Below are 21,995 nucleotides of genomic sequence, written 5' to 3' on the forward strand. Positions count from 1 at the left end.
TTATTGATAAATGAATATTTTTTTACTATTATCTACTACGGCATGGATTAGGCAGAGTTTTAAAAACTAACAAAACACTATCTACACATTGTAGTTTTAGTTCAATAATAACAAATACGTTTGACTGATAAAGTTTAGTCTGCACTATTTATGTCGGATCTTCAGAGCCTACCTCCACCGTTCGCTACCGGTATTTAAAAGTAAAGGCTAGTATTTTACTTAACATGAAAATTTGTAATTTTAATAGTGTGTGTAGGTATATTTTTATTCAATTTAAATATGAAATAATTAATCTCGATCAGGATAAACAGATGATCATCAGAATTAAAGGAATTTGCTATACGCACTGTAGGTAGATAATTATGTATTATGAGAATGCGTCAACGTTCAGGAAAAAATCACCAACCCTCAAAAAGGCAGTTTTGAATTGAGTATGTCACCCGAAGCGTAAAATTATGTTCTTTAAGATGCAAAAGTCACCATGGTACATTATTTAGTAAAATGTTGCTTCAATCTGAATTATTTGTTTTTCACTGAATGACTTTTGTTAAAATCTTAAAAAGTCATTATAAGTGATAGACATTATTGACACTATAAAAAATAAATCCTTCATTATAAAAGTAGAAGCAAAAGTTACTAAACTATATATGGTGACTTACTGTTTCGCCATTTGAAAATTTCTAATACTCATCTGACACAGGCAACAATAACTAAACAGGAATAGTTACTTTAGTTTGTCATAATAAGATCGCTTTGGTCCAGATTATTAACAAGCAAAAGTCACCAAATCACATTTCAACTATCTTGCCTCCTTCAAAACTTTCCAGATGTATTAATTAGCATCAAAAAGTAAAAGTAATTTAAATAACTTATTAAGAAGACATGAAAAAATTAAACATTCAAATCTGATATTTCCTTCATCTCCAAACTTTCAAATTACAATATCTCTAAATGATGATTTTTGGGTTGGTGACTTTTGCCTGAACGGTGACGTATGTTATTTATGAAAAAAAAAATTCAAATATTCTTGCATAGAAATGGTTAATATATTATCAGTTTTATAATCATGTTATCTTTGACAAAATGACTATCTAATCTTAAAATGAAAGAGAAATCTCAGAGATATATTTATGCCATTAAAAATAATTTTGAGTAGTCAGTTGGGACTTCGAAGGTCTATAAACCAGTGAGAAAGTTTGTGTGTAATTGATCGAATAAAAAAAATTATTAATTTGTATAGAACTAAATATTATGTGTTCGTAATAAACAATGTACGTTATCTAATCAATTGATAAGAATGTTACATATTTTGTTTACGCAGTCCATCCAATCTCAAAGATATTGGAAATATGCAAATAGTTTTTAGAGTACCTAATTCTAGATAATGAAGATAAAAACAACAGCTGTAATTATGTACTAGACTCTTATTAAATTAATTTTTAGATGTGCCTAAAACTAACTACTTAATTCTGATTTGGTATGTTTATCTATGACACGAAAGATTGTAATGAACTAAAAACATAGACACAAATAATAGTCTTATCTTTTATGGTAAAGTATAATTATTTTAAAATTGCTGATAATTCATTGTTTTTGTGTCTTCGATCTAGTAAAATGCGTCATGTCCTCTTAAATAGCTGTATAATTATTTAAAAAAAAAGAATATACAGAAGATGGATAATTATTATTTTAATTGTCGCTATTATACAGTGTTTCAATGCCATTTACAAATGTTTACACAATTTTTCTAATATACGTAGACTCAATGATTTTTGTAATGTCTATTTATGAAACAACATTAATTTAACATATTTGGTAAATGGAGAATAAAAATCAATTATTGTGAATTATAAGAAGCAAATTATTGACATTTTTCAGTTAATTGTCGAAAAAAGATCTAATGCATACTGAAAAACAAATGAGAGAATGAGACTGTAGGCTGAGGCAGTATCGGCAAATATACAAATTTATTGTGTTTTATTAATTCAGTTTTTGGAAACAAGAGAAAATATCTTTTTTAACATGCTTTTTATATTACGCCATGCTTTTTGATATTTTGAGTAGGATAGTTGCAATATCATTTATATTTAAGGCATGCTATTAGTATTTTATATGATAAGTATTGCTAAATGATATGGGGTGACTATAGAAGAAATAATTTAGGGACCAATTCAATGGCTATAAATGAATTAGTGAATAACTTGAATGATCCAAGTATACCATATTATTATCAATTTGTAAATACGATAGACAATATTAAACAAAATTAATTATTTTTGAAAATAGAATGAAGAGTGACAGGACATAATGTAGGTATCAGTATGACTCCAAACCGAAATTGAGTTAAAGGTTACGGTCAGAATATAGTAACCAAATACCAGTATCAACCAATTTCTCATTTCTTCTGAAATATCAATAATGTTTTGAGAATTTATTTTGATACTTATAACATTATGATCTGACACTCATCTCTTCAGGTATCGTAGGGATACGACTGGATAACTACAAAAAAAATATGCAAGTTTCAAATAAAAAACTTTTCAGTATAACTTATTAGACCAGTGCGTCATTCTGTTTTAGTTGGATGAACGCTTGAAATATTTTGTAAAATATTCGGGAATCCTCCACTGGTAAAAAATCAAATATTTTCACTTAAATCAGAGGAGCATATGGGCCTAGAGGTTATATTTAGAGACTTTCTCACGAGGAATCGTTGTCAGCCTTTTGCCCAACCCATTGAGTCCTTGAACCGGATAGAACCCATACCCCATAGCTTGAGAGATGGGCACGCTATTAATTAGGCCAACAGGTTCAATGATAATCAACATGTGTATATCAAACGAAACTAAACATTCAAAATATTCTAGTCTTTGATTTAGGGAGGTTTTTTTTTACAACCTTTTGTGAATTCTAGCAGAACGCCAACATGAGCTCAGAGCTCAGGGAAGTGATCTTTTATTTATTATAAAATTTAATAGTACTAAAGCCGTTGGGCAAATTCCCTTAATTATAGTGATGGATAGTATGACCGTATAATTTACAAATTATGGAGAATTACCATTTTAACGTATGAACCTCCAATGTGTTGTTTTATGATAGGTATATTTTGTAAAGGTGACTTATGGACGATATTGAGTTATTATTTACATTTAGAAAAAACTTGAATTATGTTCTATTCGAGTCATGTATAAATGTGTATTTTACTAAATGATAAAAGAATTAGTGATCACCTGTTAAATGAAATCTGTAAAAAGCAAGACTTACATATTTTTTGGAAGAATACATTAACCGATAATAATCTTCTGTTAGAATTAAACAAACTAAGTGCACGGTGTTAAGTTTAAAATTATTTTTAGGTAAGTACTATACCTATAAATGCATATTATATTACTTCTTAATAATAATTAACTCAAAATGATTCAGGAAATTAATGAATTTTCGTAGTATCAACAATTTATGTAGTGGAAATATTGTTATAATAGAATGATACCAAGTACTGCAAATTCTAAATGAGACATTAATTAATACCTTGTTGAAATTGTAGTAACACGATTGAAGCAGTATTTAAAAAAAGCAATAATTTTAATATTAACACTATCGACCGAAGGTACTTGATGGAACTTGAATTCAAATTCTAATGTATTTAAGTTTTGTACTATTCCATTTGAGTATTTTTTTGCGACCCGGGTTTCGCCTTTCGGCATCACACTGACAATGAATACTATTAACTCTAAGTTATATAACAAATGAATACAATAAAGTAGGTAAAAACTTTATCACCTACCTATTAAGTCAATGATCACATGAAACCCGGGCCAAAAAACGTCTCAAATGGAATAGTAAAAAACTTAAATCCATTAGAATTTAAAAGCAATAATTGCTGAAATCACACTGTAGCAGAGGCTGTGGTTAGTATTACTGATTCCATGATCTAGGATTCTAATCCCATTAGCTGGTTCAAGTATACAAACTGCTATAAACTCAATCAATGTATAATATTATGTGAAACTACAGAATGGTGGTTTGTTCTACCTTTCCCACTCCATAAATAGTGGTTGATGATTTAAAATGACTTAGAACCAATCCTAGTAAAAGTCGAGTAATTCACCTCCCAGAACACGAAAGATGTCCATGTCCATATGCATTAGAATTTAAGGATAAACTGTCCAAAAATCTATCAAAGTGTGAAAAACCACTTGCTTCATTATTGTAAATATTTTTTATTAGATATAAATACATATTATATGAGATGATTAGGTACCTATCTAATTTTAGTTTATTAGAATCAATGTTTTGTGAGAGGGTGACATATTAGCACTGTCCACTTGTAAAAAAGCATGTAGGGTTAGCGTAAAGGTATGAGCATGAACAAGTTATTTTCTATACAATAATAATTTTAAGCAGCAATTTGAATGACAATATACACTTGACGAAAATGATCTGATAGTTTGCAACGCATAAATTCAATAACTGATTGAATCCATGTCATTTTGAGGGTATACTTACCGATGACCTTATAGGCACAATATTTCCATCGTCCCCGACATAAAATTGGGGGGAATGAGAAGAATGCCTTAAATCTTGATAACCATGTTCTAATTCGTTGTATGACATTTTATCAAGAATTCATTTTAGACTGAGCTTGCGTAATATTGCCGATTTTCATATTTCCTGTCAAGAAACGTCAAAACATAAAAATGTATACTCGGTTGAATCGATGAGAAAACATGCTCAATCTATGGATACAGATTAATTACTATGGTGTGGGTGTGATGTTGATGAATTTGGTTTATACATTCGTTTTAATAATACACATATTATATTAAATTAATTATTACGATACTACACAAAACTAGGCTGTTTTTAAAAACTGCTTCGATATTAGCCGTAGCGTGATACCTAATTCAAATCAGCTGAGAGACTTTGAATTGATTTAATTAGATATATATTCATATAACCTCCTGACCGCGTATTGTATCCCAGTCTATGGTCAGCGCCACGTATTTCGATATATGTACCTAACCTTGTTGATTAAATTTCAAATTAAAGAAATAATTTATTAAAATGCATTTATAATATAAAAATTACACAAATGACTACAAGAAATTAAATAAAACTATTAAAATACTATTTCGCAGCGGTTCAACTTTTAACAACGGGTAACATTATAATAATGGTAATTCAATTTATTTACTTGTGGCAGCATTAAAAAAACGAAACTTCAAACATCATCTACGTACTAGGTGTGAAATAATATTCGTAATTTATAAATTCAATTGTTTCGCAGAAGTTTTCTTATACCGTTTAGATTAAGAACATTAACCCTAGTGATATGTATAAACTTTTAAGTTCGAAATCGTTGTTGATCATTAGAAAATCAATTACAATTCACAACTTTGTTTTTGTTCTGCTACCGCACCCGTCATTGTTGTCAATTATTTATCTTTAAGTTATTTCCGCATCATTTACATGGCATCTTCTAATCGAAACGGCTTTCCTACCCATATTCTGTTAATTGATATGTTGTAAGGTGACAGGGTCATCAAAATTACATTTGGCCACCTGTTTCATCCCCAAATATTTTGTGAAATATGACCCTACTTAACCTAAGTTTTTAAGTTATCCGGTGCATACGTAATTTTATGTTTAAACTTTTCCTAGTCATAGTACCTACCATGTAAATATTATAACACCATGGCTCATTTTCTTGCATAACACCACTGCACTGGTAAATTTGGTTTTTTGGTGTAGACTTGTTTTTGTACATACATAGGTACCTATTCTATCTATATAAAGAAAATGTGCTTTAAAAGGTGAATGACGCTTTTAATAAAATTAAGTGTTCTTCCAAGTATAATATAATATATGAATAATTCTATATTTTTTCTCTTTTTAAATCTATTAATAACAAGTCCTAGTTTTCAGTGTTAGCCTGAATAAAAGGGAAAATTGTCTCCCAAATACATTGTATTCTAAATATTTGAGGCCTTATTTGTTTTGCGAAAAATGCAATCCATGTCAACTCAAGTTATGTACATGGTGAATATTTCTTTTAACTGAGATAAATATTTTTAGTTTGTTTTATAGGTTTTATCTATTGTAATAAAATAAATACCTATCAGTCTTGACATGAAAAATTACATTATTTTCTTTTAGATTAGGTTGTAAGTGTTCAGTAAAAAAACAGCCATGATTTCAATCGTTCTATATTGTAAATTGAGATTATGTTTAACAAGGAGTTGATAGCATATTAGAGACCGTAAACTCTGGTCTATTTTTAAATGTATTACAAAACAAAAATTGAATCTATAATGGAGCCGCCATGTTTACAACACTTTGATTGTAAAGACGGGAATGATGCTGTTTCCTGTTCAGCAGAATTCACCGAGACAAAGACTGATGACAAGACTGAAAATGAGATGGGAAGCACCGCAAACAGTGCTCCGGATGATCTCATCGATGACGTAGAACGGAAAGACTTTGAAGAAGAAAACCGACTGATAAACCCGTTTCCGCAAATGAAAGAAGACAACCAGAACCCTATTTCATCTTTAGACGTATCTGAGAATATATCCGACGGCGATTTGAACTCCGGCACTGAAACTAGCCTTATTTTAAATGCTACGGACCCTGCACGAAGACTTAAAGTAAATAATCTGGAAAAAGAACCCCAGCTTTGCGACGAAAAAAAATCTAGTACCCCTGATAATTGTTGTCTCAAGACAAATCATGTCTACAGCATGACCTTCACCCCGCCCAAGCCGATGAGGCCGTCATGTATACCAAAGTATAAATTATTCGATGCCGATGACACGCCAGATGGATACGAACAGGGTTGCTCTTCTTATAACCGGGACGAGGGTGATATTAGCAAAAGTCAATCAAGCAATAGTCAGTCTGATTCTTCCAAAGAAAACGGTCTCAACATTCAGGAGAATGATTTGTCATCTAATAATGATTGTCTAAGAGTATCGGATAAATCCAACCAAACCGATAATTCTAATGATAGAGGGACGTTAGAAGTAGAATCTAATAGCGAATTGAAGATTAAAGAATTAAACCTGTTCGAAGATGTGGCCGCGTCTTCGACGCATTTTTCGATTATCCCTTTCTCCGATCACGAGGGAGAAGCAGATGAAGATGAGACCGTATGCACCTGTCTTTCGAATCACGTATCAGAAGATGACAAGAGCGTGGGAGATGACAAGCAGACACTTGATGAAGAAATGACTGCGTCTGACTGCGAAGCTAAACAGCATTTGTCTGATGAAAGTCTCAGGCTTCTGCGAAAACGAAAATTGGACAGTCCGTCGAGCTGTTCAGGCAAAAAATGTAATGATGAAGCTTCAAATGATGTCCCGGAGTACCCTCCCGAAGCACGGCAGTGGCTATCCAAGTTTACATCATGGTCCGGATCGGAACGGCTAAAAGCCATTGATCTGCTCATAGGCCGCTGCGCCGCCGATCAAGTCCGCTACATGATGAAAGCCATTGAGCCGCTCTTCCAACGAGACTTCATCTCTCTCCTCCCCCGGGAGCTAGCTCTGGCTGTCTTGGCACACCTTGAACCGCCTGATCTTCTCCGGGCGGCCCAAACCTGCAGATACTGGAGGTACCTGGCCGATGACAATCTTCTCTGGAAGGAGAAATGCAGGCGAACCGGCATCGTGGTATTGCCGAAGTGTGTCCGCTCCAAGCCTCTGTCCGATAGCACGTGGAAGGCCGCCTTTATGAGGCAGCATCTTATTAACAAAAATTGGCGAAAAAAATCCACGTCGTCTCCTAAAATCTTAAAAGGACACGATGACCACGTCATCACCTGCCTGCAGTTTCACGGTAACAGGATTCTGAGTGGCTCTGATGACACTACCTTGAAGTTGTGGTCGGCGAACACGGGGCGGTGGCTCCGGACCCTCGTCGGCCACACGGGTGGCGTCTGGTCCTCGCAGATGCGGGGCCGGACGATAATCAGCGGCTCCACCGATCGGACCCTGCGCATATGGGATGCGAATTCCGGAGCTTCCTTGCGCACTTTAACCGGGCACACTTCTACCGTGCGCTGCATGCACCTCTTCAACGACAAAGTGGTGTCCGGGTCACGTGACGCAACACTCCGTGTGTGGTCAGTCCCAGGCGGAAAGTGTCTGCGCGTACTCGTCGGCCACGTGGCCGCCGTCCGGTGCGTTCAGTACAATGGAAAGCTGGTCGTCAGTGGAGCATATGACTACTTTGTGAAGATCTGGAATCCCGAGACGGGTGAGTGCATCCACACACTGGCCGGCCACAGCAACAGGGTGTACAGCCTCCAGTTTGATGGTGTCCACATTGTCAGTGGGTCGCTGGACACCTCAATCATGGTGTGGGATGCTGAATCGGGCGCCCTCAAGCACACCCTCCGAGGCCACCAATCGATTACATCTGGAATGGAGCTGCGGTCTAACATTCTGATGTCCGGAAACGCGGACAGCACAGTGAAAGTATGGGACATAATTAGCGGGCAGTGCCTCCACACGCTCGCTGGCCAGAACAAGCACCAGTCGGCGGTGACCTGCGTCCAGTCCAACAGTCGCTTTGTGATAACCTCCTCCGACGACGGCACGGTCAAACTGTGGGACATAAAGACAGGAGAGTTTATTCGAAATTTAGTGACCCTCTCGTCGGGCGGTTCCGGCGGGGTGGTGTGGCGTATCAGGGCCTCCCCTAGGAAGCTGGTGTGCGCGGTGGGTTCCCGCAACGGCACGGAGGAGACCAAGCTCATGGTCTTGGACTTCGACACCCCAGGGGCCTGTCGCAGATGTGATATATTGTGAAAAGTGACCCGATGAAGACGATGTTATTTGTTGTAGTTTTACGGTTATCCTAAATCGGCAAGGTGACAGTTGAATTTTTTTTATTTTGAACAGTGCCATAAATTATTCATGCGACGATTGTTATGAGATAGGAATGCATTTGTTGAATACTCTTGTTACTGTTAAGATATTTCTTCACTATATATGGTATATTTTAATGAGAATTCTCATGTTATGTCCTAAATCAATTTTTGTATATTAGCATAATAAATGTTCTTTTATGTTTTGTTTGTTTATTTGAAATTTGAGCTTCTCAGGTGTTGGTATAGCACAGGGTTACATGTAAATTGTACGTAAAACTTTTGACCGTGGCACAGTTCGCCGTGAGCTTTCTATCCGAAAGAGAAGACCGTATACTATACAGTCTCCAATTTTATTAGATTGAATATCAATTTTCATAGCTGATTTTGGCAAAATTCATAAATTCAAGAATGAAAATCTAACCTAACCTAACAAATAATCCAGTATATCGTTTATTTTCAAAATTTGTTCGCTGCTGGCTTCCTGTAAAGTGTAAACCAATAAGAACCGTGTTTTATTTAGACATGAATTTTATGTCAGTTCTATACGACCCAAAGAGGTTGGACGGTCTTTAAATATGGCCATATACCTATTTCCGATACAACATTTCACGGTGAAGTGTAATACGGCGAACTGCATACGTAGAAGTTTCCGGACGCGATAGCACAACAACCCATTTGTTTCACTTTAATATTTCATCATTCCTCTTTCAGCTGGTTTTGCAGTAACATTGCCATAAATGCATTATTATATTATTTTATTTAATTCATGGTATCTAACAATCATTTCATGTATTGCACGGTTAGTGATTCATAATGGCAGTCTGTTAGCAACGAACAGATACTCTTTCATAGTTAAAAAAAAATATTTATTTCTTTCAAATAATTCATGCAAATTTTGAAACCATCTCACAAATGGAATTTCCCGTGGTCCCGCACAGAGCAGCTCAATAAAGAAATATTTTGTTTGTTACTAAAGTTATAAACTCACTTCATAATGATTGTGATGAAATGAAATATTCTTTTTTCGTGTATTCAATGTACCTATGTATTGTTTTATTTAGTGCAGGGGTTGGCAAAACCTTTTGCCTATCATTATTAAAATTTCCAATTGTCTTGTTGCCTTGTCTTGTTGAAAATTTTTTATAAAAAGACCATGCCTTTTTATGTTATATTTTCTCGTGTGCATGGCCAGATTTATGCTCAGAGGGGCCAAACTTGTTAAAAAAATCTATTATTTTTAATATACCCGATATTCAAGTAAATGATTTAAATTCGTTGATTTTGGCCAGTGGTGTTACATGTTTTTTCCCTAATTTTTAACAATACAGAAAATATCTTTTTGCCGTACAGAGAAATAATTATGAAAGCGATTTGATTGTTTGGAAAGGTACTTGGAATAGAATCAGGCTCCCATTTTCTAAAAATTCACACGTGCAATTTTTAATTTTTTGATGTTTTCTTGTATTGATTCATAAAATTCCTCGGAATATTGGGATTCAGAAATTTTGCATTTTCCCTGTATTTATAATACAGAAACAACAGTATAATTCCTTTTGAAACCGAATAAATTCTGCACAACCTCTTTTTCTTATTTCACGACATGACAATCAATTATTGCAAACAACATTTGTAGCAGAAAAATTGGTTATCTCTTTTAGCATAAAATCGCATTCTTTTATTAATCGGTGTCATACGTATTTATTTTCTGCCCCACTGAATTGGGGGCTCCGGGCCACAGCCACTTTTAGTCCTATTATAAATCCAGTCCTGCCCGTATGCATCCATGCTGTTTTGCCAATCCCTGGTTTAGAATTTAGTTATTTTTGTTTATTTCCGTGAGAAGTTGATTTGAGCATTTTTAATATTTATGTTTAAAAATTCTTATGGTTCGCCATATGTTCTGGATCGTAAATTATTTTCATAATATACCATGACAAAAAACATGTATGATTTTTCTTTTCCCTTTAACCCGACCCCCCATACATTGCAGTCACCTGCCACCACTGCCAGCATGCGTTCACTTACCTTGCAGACAATGTAGATAAAAATGCAATCATGACTAATAATTACAGATAACTGGTTGGTTAATTATAAAATCATATTTGATTACTACTTACAATGTGTATTTATTGTTTACAGTGAGTTGCCAGTATGAAATAGCAGTAGTGTCATTTTTGCATTCAACTGACAAAGATGTCTAAAATAAAGCTCAATATTGCGCTAATAGCGTTTTTGACGTTCCTTCAAACCTGTCTGAATTTTGAACACTCAGGTGAGGTATTAGTTCCTTTTCTATTCAGAATTACATTATATCTAGATGTTTAAAGTTCTTATTGGTGATAACTTTTTAAGAAACTGACATTTTAGACAACCAGATTAAAGTATACATGAACGCACCATGTCTTTTTGATAGGTAATTACTATTTATTATTTCACATACACTAAAATCATAAATACTAAATCCATAATCACCAAATGAAGTCAGATTCCTCTGCATTCCACCAAGAAGAGATTTGTAATATGTCTGTATTGCGAAAGAATAAGAGTAATAAGTCTAAATTCACTAGTTTTCAGGAGAGCTAAAGAAGATTCTTTCGAAGAAGAAATTTCTCTGAAGTTTACTAATTCAATGGCATTGTTTCGACCTGTAATTTTCCTTAATGTGATGCATATTATTCAACTTATTTTTCAATTATTAAGACTTATCTCTCTTTTGCACACGGAAAACATTGATTTTCTATGAAATATTGAATCGAATCCTTCCACTGATTAGGTGTTCTCGGATGTAATAGATTTATAATTAATTTGTTAGGTAGATACATGGTTTTGAATACAATACTGCAAAACCATCAGTGTCAGTCATAGAACGTTGTATAAGATTGTCAAAGAAAACGTACAATACACCCTATACTTTTATATTCATAAATGCTGAATTATTTTAGGCAGCAATGATCCGGAAAAACTTTGGACTGGTAAGTGGTTTCCTGGACCGCCAACGGTAACCACTTCAGACAACTCGATACAAAATGACGTTCCTAAGAGAGTTCCTATGGGAGTTTATAACCCTGACTGCGATGATGCCCATGTATGCTACATTTTCTTTAATATAGTTTATAAATAAATCTGAGTAATAATAATTAGGGTGTGATTTTAGCCAGTACCATTGAGTTAGGGATGATGTTAGCATTAATTGGGCAAGAAGATAAATACAATAGTCATGTGATATTGTTTAGACGTCTATCAATTTTATCTACACACATCGTCGCCCTAGTATTGGTTTTATTTTTGGCAAAATTGACTTTTTAAGCAGTTCATTTTCTTTGATATTGTTAAAAAAATATATTTTTCATTAGAAACAGATATATTTTTTAAAATGTTCAAGAAACCATGGTACAAAACAATCATTCGGTATTGGTTTGTCCAATGTGTGGACCGGCGCCGAGGGTTGTTATGCGGATAACGCCCCCTCTACTACGTGATTGATCAATGGATTGCTTTTTCCTTTTCTAATATTAGCATTGTCTAGCTTTGCTGGGTAAGTTCTCATTACACATTTGAATATGTTATAATTTTTATATTAATTTTGTGAGAATTCAAAGCGATCGTTGCTAAAGTGCTGTTAAATAAATTCTTCTTAATTAAATGAGTAATATCGCTGGATTACTCTTTTAATATAATGTATCTCTCACTATGTAAAATAAATAAATATGAAAGATCTTCAAGCATTGAAATATAAGGTAATGAACGTTGTTTTTCGTCTCCTGAACATTTCACATATTGTCGCTTTGGACAAACCAATACTAGGGCGACGAGATGTTACTTCCTGTCAGTGAAAATAATAGGGAATCAAGTCTAGATGTTAGGTTAGGTTTTATTTTGAAGCAATATTCTTTACACAGACTAATCATTGCCAATTTCAGTCAGTTCTTAATAATAAACACAACTAATATATTACGCTTAAATGAATTGAAATCAATATTTCACATTAAATCAATTTCCTAATTAAAGTAATTTACACATACTACTTGCAGTTTACACGAATCCATAATATGCCTGAGGTACAGTTTATTATTCCTACTCATATCATGCTAATGTTAAGTATCAGATCAACTAATTAAACTTAAAAACCTGTTTATAACAAAGTTGTAATGAATTGATACGCTTACATTCCATACATATCCATCACATTAAAGGCCGTCATATCGAAAGAAAAAGTATCGATACCTGCACATCTATTCTGTACAAAAGGCTGCTATCGAGGATAGTTTATCATACCTACCAACTCACATGCTCAGATATTTTACTTCAGTACGTTTGCTTAGATTCCCCGTAATTCTCAACCTTTTTTGTTTGGTTGAACCCTTGTTCTTCTTCTTCCTAGCACTACCTACCTTATGTGGGTCTTAGCCTCCATCCAGGTCTGTCCAAAGCTGCTTCCCTCCAGTTTGAATTCGACACCATCTTGTGTGAGGTTGACCAAGTCTTCAACGTCAGTATCTTTGTCATTCGTAATTCGTCCATCCTGTGTAAATGGCCAAGCCATCTACGATGACACAATGGATCTGATGGACTGTTGGTTCAATGCTTTGGATCGTAGCGTCTTCATTACACCGAGGCGACATTTGTTGTGATATTTTATAAATTTTCATACATTAAGGTCATATTACAAATGAGGAGGTTTATAGAAAAATGACACGACAAATTGGAACTGCAATTTTGATAGGGAAACCACAGGAGGCTCCATCTGACAACAGAAAGGTTTCTTCAATGTCTTTAATTAAAAGGTAATTGTATTAAACAAATATTGTTCCAAAACCTCGAATTCACTTTTGTATACATTTGGTTATGAATAAATCACTCATAAATGAATTCCTCCTAATCAAGACCATGATGGACCAGCGGGTTTCGTGTCAGCCTATAATGTCGTGGGTCCCGGGTTCGAATCCTGGGTTATTTTTTATTGTGTGTTCGGACACAGTTATGGGTTAAGCAAGTGGCTAACATCCATTTTTCATAAAAAATACCAAAATCTGTTAATACAACCTCCACTCTTTGAAGGCACATTCATGATAATCTTAGGATCGGACATGGTAAAAAGTAATCATGGGGAGCCCTGTGCAGCGGATAAATTTAAGTAACGGGGTGTGGCTGTCGTTTGGTTCGTCTGCAGACATTGCACATAAGGGTGAAGGAGACAACATGGATTTGATGAAGTCTTTGGCTTTAAACCAGCGGTGTCATGGAGCAAGATGCAAGAGTTCTAACTAGGGATTGGAGAAGACACAATTTTATAAATGAGGAGAATCTGTAGTTATGAAACCAAATTTTTGTCTGTCCCATAAATGTGAGAAATTCATTATGAATTCTTGAATACTGTTTTTGAAAAAGTCTAATACATATGATGATACAGTTGCAAACCCTATTATCATCATGAAAAGTAAATATTTTACTAAAATTTACGTTAGGTACTTACAAGAAAATCATGTTTATTAGAAAAACGTTGAAATATGGACAATATCATCATTATTTTACCATGAATAAAAGTTTAGGCACCTACATAAATTGCAATTGAGTTTTATATATTTTAAAAACTTGTCACTTGATTTAACCTTTAACCCATTAAATCTCAGGACGTATTAATTAGCATGGCGATACCCGGCAGGCTAGGAAATTCTATAAGTAAAACATATTGTCTTTTTTGGAAATATATTAAAAGTATATCATAAAGACTTGTATTTCGGGTAGGTAATTTGCCATGACTCCAAGAGATGGCAGTGTGCGTACAATGATATTAAATTATTTAAAACAATCAACTGGGGCCCTATGTTAGAACTTGCGAGTGCCAGCTGCCCGGTCGACATGACATCATTGTGACGTACTACCGGAGTGATAATAGCGCTCGAGAATATAACGCTACTCCGACAGCGGCGCTATTCATTGTCACCATACACATATAGGTGTTTCATCGTAATATCTACGGTGGGCACTGCACGCGGGCGGCATGCCTGGAGCGTGTATTGGCTGACGTCACAATTACGTCATGTCGTCTGGTGCCACACGAGTCGATAGTTAGGAAATCGGGGCCCTGAGGCTAGTGTAATGAGTGTAAAGTAGGAGTGTATTCGAGTTCATTTTCTATGGCTGGCGTTGTGCGTACAAAATTATCGGGCTTATGGCATACATCCGCTTAAGCTATGTTTATTTAGTATACAAAAATAATCATTAAACTTATACCGAAATCACAGTATTTTCAATTCGGGTTCAAGAAATTGAGTGAGATCTCAGGATTGCTAATTCACAATGTACTTTAAGACACTTGCATATTTACGAAATTTATATATCCTTCACCGGGACTCAAAACAAAAACTTCCAGATGAAAAGCCAATGCTTTATTCATCAGACTAAAATCATCATCAAATGATAAAAATAATTCAATACCTATTATATTTATGCCTAATAGTCACTTTTGTCCCTGTTGAAAAGTTGTATGTGCTTACGATATTTGGTGCGAAAAATGATTTAGAATGACTGGGAATGAATAACCTAAAGCCAACGTTTAATGTGTTATTTTGAAGGTTTATTTATAGCTTGTTTTTTCTATTCAATAAATCGTTGTGTTTTATCTATTTGTAACCGTTCATATTGGTTTTGTTCCAGACTAATATAGAGGTGGATTGGATAGACGATGCTGGAAACTACACTTGCCTTGATGATAGGTCGAAATACACTCCCGACTTCTCTGTCAGGCCAATTGTCGAAATTCAAACAATACCCTTGCTTTATAAGGTTTGTAAGAGATGTTTTTTTAATGTATTATGAATAATATTTTAAATCCGCATTTTCCTTAGTTTTCTTTTCAAATTTATTTATTTTGACATATCATTGCCTTTGAGTGCCTTCCAGTGAAATTGAGTTTTTAATCCAGCTCAATTTATATAAATGCATCGAAATCTTTAAAAACCATATTTATTTTTTATTAGAATCAAATTTTTTTTTAAATGCCTAAGAAACCATGGTTCAAAACAATCATTCCGTGCTGGATTATCTAATGTGTGGACATTTTACAAACCAGCACCGTACAATATGTCAAAACAAACTATGACTTGGTTTTCGCAGGTAAAGTAACCAACACCATCTGTAAATTGTAGTCTAGTTCAATGAAAATAAATACGTATGACTGACAAAGTTTAGACTGCACTATTTATGGCGGATCCGGCCTACCTCCACCATTTGCCACTGCGATATAGTGAAATATAAAGCAGATGAGTGACGTGGTTGCTTCGTTAGGAAGTACGTACCAAAATCTAATAAAGATGCATATTTTTCACAATCTGATGGTACAAATCGATCGGAGCATAAATGAATCAATAAAAGGGTAAAAAACCCTGACAATATAAATATGTGCTGTAATTTTAAAATAAATTGCTGTTTAACATGTACAAGTACAATGTCTTACAAAAAAATTAATAAGCAACACATATCATCAAAATGTAATGAAAAGTAGGTACACGTAGGTTCATATTATATGTGTAATTTAATATAATGTGATGCTCCATAACTAAAACGCGCCAAAATCATATGTAAAACAAGTTTAAAGAACTAAAGGTTTACAGAAACCGATTATTTAAAGTAATATGAGTAAATGTCCAATTTTGTTTTTCATATACAGTCAATTCCGCTTAATTGGGCCACATCGGGACTAGGGCATTTTGGCCCAATTATGCAGCTGCCCCAATTAAAAGAGTTCCATTACAAATTCAAAAATTAATATTTTTCTTGGTAAAATTGATTTATTTCTATATAAATATTAATTTACAATACAATTTAATTATCGAGTATAATTTGTCTTTTGTTTTTGTAAGTTTTCACTTCTACAAAATCAGCACAGGTATTCATTGTAGATGTAGGGCTATAAAATTTTATCAAGGGTCATGTTCTTTTAATAAAGTTGACAGAAATATTGCATATGCGAGTCGATGTATTGGTATGGTGAATATGGTGCAGTAGTGGTCAGTAGTTATGAAACAAAATTATGCACACTTTTTCATTCATAATATGTACTTATTTGTTTTCGTTGGGTTAAGAATACATAATACACATGTTGGTGGTTCATTTTTTTAAATTAATTAAGCCCCTTGCCTAAACCAAACTATAATAGATAAAAAATATTAATCAATCTATAAAATATTCAAAGTTGTGTATAATTCAATTACATAAATTTAGATATTTTATAGATAGACGAGTATTTTTTGACTATTTTCTATTATGGCTTGATTTTCGCAGGGTTTAATTAATTGAATTTTAAAAACCAAACTAAAACACCATCTGTAAATTAATTGTAGTCTTATTTCAATGAAAACAAATACTTATGACTGACAAAGTTTAGTGTGCACCGTTTATGGCGGATATTAACAGCCTTCGCCACTGGTAGTGGTAGACTCCTACAGGCCTAACAACTGGTGTGACACAATATGTAATGTGTACCATAATATGTGTTACGATCTTAAATTAACTGTCAGTTCCATGAGATTTAGACCAAATAAGCGACTGCCCCAATTAACCGGTGAGCTAATTAATTTGAATCATCGTTTATCAGCAATTTGAACATAACATACTATATATAAAAGAAACTAACATTAAAACCAACCGATGATGTATGACGTACAAGAATGTTGTTTTATCATTGATATTGGTTTTTGTTATTAGACATCTCATATCCAAACAATTAATTGCAAGGGGAACTCAGGGCTCTGGGTACCTACAACTACCTAGAGCAATAATCTGTAGACTAAAGTTATATCAAGTCATATTTATTTATACATGATTAACTCAATAATATATTTTATTTTGTGTCTTTGCACAGATATTATAAATAAATGTTTGCATTTTCCATTTTGTATATTGAAATGCATGTACATCTAGTTAATTAAATATTATTTTTATCTTATTTTTCAGGCAGCACATGCTTGTATGAATGAATCAATATCGTACAATGATGTTATTCCAACTTTGTAAGTATTAAAAAGTACATTACATATATATTATTCAAATATCTTCTTCCTATTGCTACAACTAGATGTCGTAATCGAGTAATCCCATTCACTCAATTCCTGGATCCAAATATATAAATTTATTTTATTGGTAATGAATAAATATAATATGAATATCATCTCTTTTCCAGCGGAACGCATCGACCTTTATGGCCAAAGTGGGGTGAATATGTCTTTCTTCCAAAGCAAAGATGGCTGCACAACCTGGAACATGGTGGTATTGTGATGTTGTACCATCCTTGTGCCAACAAAAAAGAAATGGTGGAATTAAAAAATCTGGTGAGAAAATGTCTTTACAGGCACGTTATTACGCCCTACAACCTTTTGACCCCCGAACGTGTAAGTTTGTGTTGCTTATTATGATTTTGAAATATAGTTATAAGATTTACCAGTATAAGTTGTCATATTATCATTCAGTATTTTTATTTTTTATACTGAGATGAAATAAGTTCCATATTCAAACAACAGACAAGTTATATTGGTATAAAGATAAACACACTTAGCACCTAAGCGTGAAGTTCAATAGATTTTATAGAAAATATGACGTAGTTAGAACGAGAGAAAACAATGCAATAGGGTTCATGTAAGATGAGTCGGAAACAATAATTAAATTTACTCTATGCAATTCGTGCATATTAGAAGTAATCTGAATCAGCGCAATTTCAAGATTAAGTTGTTCCACTGTAGATATATCTATAAGAATTAATGTTGTCTATAACTAATTTAGAGCTCACCATGGAGAAAATGTTATAAGGCTTGTCTCTCAAACAATGGGTTGAATAAATTATGTTCGAATCTACTCAAATAAACAATGTTTTTCTAACTATTACTTGGATCTAGTGACCCAATGGGTGAATGAATGACTAAGCCGGCTTGAGTACGTCGATGTGACGCAGTTGTTATTATTATACATTATACGCAGATACACATTACCTAATGGAGCTTTGCACACTGCTGGAATGTGTCATTTTAGTTTGAAAAAACATCTGGTGTCGCTAGCAACAAATTTTACGCAACTCGTGCCAAATGTCGTCTGTATTGGAGTTACGCACGCGCAAACCACTACGAGACAAGACATATTAATTCAAACGTCAAATCAATCTCACTGGTCGCCATATCTACTACAAAATGATAGACGAGCGCACTAATATCTGTCCACTCCAGATTTCTGCACTCAATACATAATAACAGCTGTCTCGGCGTCTGATTGCATTTTTACGCAATGACGTTTCGAGAGGTTGTGATCGTCACTGTTGCTAGGTTACTATGTGCGCGGCCGACTATGCAATGCGACAATCCTACAAGGTTTGATTTTTGGCTGTGTCGCAGACGAGAAGAGTTAAGATGTGCAAGCCGGCTAACAATCCATAGTAAAAAAATATATGTCGAGAAATGTCGTTTCTTTCTGTTTATTGGAATAACTAATATGAAAAGCTCAGTAGAATCCTTATAATGTTCGACCAGACATTAAAAAATGTAACACTGAGGAAAAATGGATTTTATTTTACTTTTTAACACATAGTTATTTTAATTTGTACTGCACCACTGGGTATGTTATACTCATTACTTGTTCATATTTTCAGCCCTTCGCTCTTGTCAGTTGGGGAAGTCACTTACAGATGTCGGTAGTATCGAAGAAAGTTGTCGTGGACTTTATCAAAGAGTCTGCTTTGAAAGGTGCGGAGCATACTCACAGAGATGGCCAGTACAAGCACGCTTTCCTCGTGCATGCTGAGGTCGTATCCACAGATGCCGATGACAATCTTTGTCCAAATTTATAAAATGTTTTTTGTTTTATTTTATATGTGACAATGTAATTGATAATTAATCTCATTCAATTTTGAGACGTTTTTTAATAATTTTGTATTATCTAATAACATGAAAGATCTGAAATAAAAATTTATATTTTTGAAATAAATATTATTTTTGTTTGAAATCTATTATTGGCAAGTTCAAAATGTATCTTACTACGAATATATGGAGCATTTCTTCTTTTTTGGTGCCGTTTTCTATCGAAGGTTTGGCGACCAAGTTGCAGTGCACCTCCCTGTTATGGGTCAGTCTTATAACATCCCCACAGCGCCTTCGAGATTGAGCCACTTACGGAGATTGCATAGCCAACAAAATCTCTTTCTACCTTTGGTTATGCTGCTCTCCACTTTCCTCTGCATTATGTTGGAGTAAATCATACTTTTCATTGTGGAAAATATGGATGAATTATGCAGTTATAAGTACATAGTTATAAGCTCTTATTGGCTGGCTTTAAAACCTCATTGGTAATGTGACCAGTCAAGGATATTTTCGAGCGTTACAATAAATTTATATTTACCCGTAGGATCTATCCCAATATTTTTTTTATAAATTTAAATAAACATGCAAACAATTTAAATAGTCAGGTTCATTAGATTATGTTCTTGAATGATAAAATATGAAGATTTCTCGAAGAGCAAAATATTGATCTATGTACCAAGAGTTAGCGGCAATCTATTATTGTATTGGTATTTCCTAAGGTGTGTCATAACAGGAGTTAAAAAAAGGACAGAAGAAGGAAATGCTTTAACTATTTATTGAATTATCATCTTGGGATACCAATTAACATTTTCTGGTAATAGTTACCTATTATTATTTAATCATAATATGGCGTAAATATAGTAAAAAAAATAATAAGTAAAACATTTTATTCAAAAAGAAAAATACATTAGGAAACAAAATCACAGAACTAGTCATAAGACAACAATTTCTCATACGAGGGCCCAAAGATGTTGAAGAAGGGCTTCTTCTATATAGATAGAGCCGAAACCAGTAGTAGTGCACAACCTATTTGACAGAAGTGTCAATCTCTTCTGTTTCTAATATTGTTCACGGGACACGGCAGGTAAAAATATTCAAAATAATGATATACTAGCAGAGCCAGCTGTCTCACTAGGTCTTGCAGAGAGCTTGGCGTTTTTTTTATTGTTTAATGATTCCCACAATCAGGCTATGGGAAAATAGTTTTTCAGGAGTTTTTTTATACTTACTGAAATTAACACGTACGTACATATAATTCACATATAAATAAAGGCTATATATATTATTATAAATAAGTTCTTGGGGCCTTATTAAGGATTGATAAAATTGTGAAGTAAATCAAATAAAAATTATATGCATTGATATCGCAGTAGTTTTCCACTTGACAGTTGACAAATTAATAACTAACTACTATTTCTCCCAAAAGTTTTTAAGAAAACGTCCCTGTGGCCTTGAAATGTTCTGCTTAGGAGAGAAAATAGTATTTTTTTTGAATATCAGTATTGTACCTACTGAATAAATCACAATGGGTTGACTTTATATTTTCCTAAGTAGGCAAGGGAATAAAAATAGTTATTTTTATCACCACATTTCTCTATTGGGGAAAGAGAATTGATCTCAGAAGTGTGAGATTTAATTGACTTCAATGAATGTTCAAAATTTTATCTCAGTGAGTTACCATAATTACTATATTACCAGAGAAATGGAATTCGATTAGCGTGGCCTTTATCCAGCAGTGGATTTAATTAGGCCGACGATAATAATGATTTAAATATGCATATTATATCACATATTTTAAATATTTTTGAGTTATCAGCTAATTAAATAATTTTCATTGGTTCAAAAAAAAATCAGTCAACAGCCATAATATTAAAAAAAATTCAACATTATGTATTATGCTGTTGCCATCTCGTCGCTATAGGATTGGTTTGTCGAATAGACCAAATGTCAAATGTTCAGGAGACGAAAAACAATGTTTATTATCCTTTATTTAAAAACATGGAGGTATTTAAATTGTTATTTTTGCAGCATATGAATGCTGTATTCATTATAATTCTGGTCCATTTAGATACAAAAAATCATTCTGTATTAAAAGGTCGATTTCAACAAAAACGGATATTCGACAAATAAATCCTATAGTGACGACTAGCAATATCACGTGATTTTTATATAGCAATTCGTAGGATCGACAATTGTGGAATCAGCTTAAAGATGTCTTCATTTAGCAATGGATTGATCTAGGCCAGGGGTTCATAAACTTTTCCGTCAAAGGGACAATTTTG

The 21,995-nt window shown here is 33.8% G+C and overlaps 2 protein-coding genes and 1 pseudogene across 21 annotated transcripts in view; 2 read left to right on the forward strand and 1 right to left on the reverse strand.

The window, feature by feature from the left end:
* l(1)G0196 (inositol hexakisphosphate and diphosphoinositol-pentakisphosphate kinase) overlaps positions 1–5,075 on the reverse strand; it is a 73,512-nt gene extending 68,437 nt beyond the window's left edge. For 11 of the 17 annotated variants that reach the window (XM_085958198.1, XM_085958194.1, XM_085958195.1 and 8 more), the window contains exon 1: positions 4,507–4,643. Coding sequence is in view for 6 of the 17 variants with exons in the window: in XM_085958206.1 (XP_085814332.1) it covers positions 4,507–4,614 (108 nt within the window). In the remaining 11 variants the exon portion in view is untranslated. Of the gene's footprint in view, positions 1–4,506; positions 4,931–4,958 lie in introns of those variants that run through there. The other 6 variants (XM_085958211.1, XM_085958197.1, XM_085958207.1 and 3 more) reach the window with 4 other exon arrangements.
* LOC147064910 (uncharacterized) lies at positions 1,183–19,840 on the forward strand. Of its 3 annotated transcripts, none has more exons than XM_085958215.1 (7): positions 1,183–1,271; positions 11,012–11,144; positions 11,815–11,957; positions 15,530–15,658; positions 17,828–17,883; positions 18,054–18,261; positions 19,506–19,840. In XM_085958215.1, exons 2-7 carry the CDS (start codon positions 11,066–11,068, stop codon positions 19,701–19,703), a joined length of 813 nt encoding a protein of 270 aa, XP_085814341.1. In that variant the 5' UTR covers positions 1,183–1,271; positions 11,012–11,065; the 3' UTR covers positions 19,704–19,840. The 3 variants fall into 3 exon arrangements, with proteins under 3 accessions (XP_085814341.1, XP_085814340.1, XP_085814339.1); XM_085958214.1 differs by lacking the exon at positions 1,183–1,271 and adding an exon at positions 5,197–5,334; XM_085958213.1 differs by lacking the exon at positions 1,183–1,271 and adding an exon at positions 5,197–5,243.
* LOC147064911 (F-box/WD repeat-containing protein 7 pseudogene) lies at positions 5,930–10,801 on the forward strand (annotated as a pseudogene). The gene has a single exon (XR_015071942.1). The product of XR_015071942.1 is annotated as an F-box/WD repeat-containing protein 7 pseudogene (transcript).
* Positions 19,841–21,995: the final 2,155 nt, after the last annotated feature.

The sequence above is a fragment of the Rhyacophila brunnea genome, unplaced genomic scaffold (genome assembly GCF_057557595.1).
Source record: "Rhyacophila brunnea isolate RB1 unplaced genomic scaffold, BYU_Rbru_1.0 scaffold_7, whole genome shotgun sequence".
NCBI lineage: Eukaryota > Metazoa > Arthropoda > Insecta > Trichoptera > Rhyacophilidae > Rhyacophila > Rhyacophila brunnea.

Coding starts and splice junctions, on each gene's coding strand:
- LOC147064910 (XM_085958215.1), top strand. CDS start 11,066: ATGTCTAAAATAAAGCTCAATATTGCGCTAATAGCGTTTTTGACGTTC. Junction 11,145..11,814: donor TCTGAATTTTGAACACTCAG/GTGAGGTATTAG, acceptor GAATTATTTTAG/GCAGCAATGATCCGGAAAAA. Junction 17,884..18,053: donor AATGATGTTATTCCAACTTT/GTAAGTATTAAA, acceptor TCTCTTTTCCAG/CGGAACGCATCGACCTTTAT.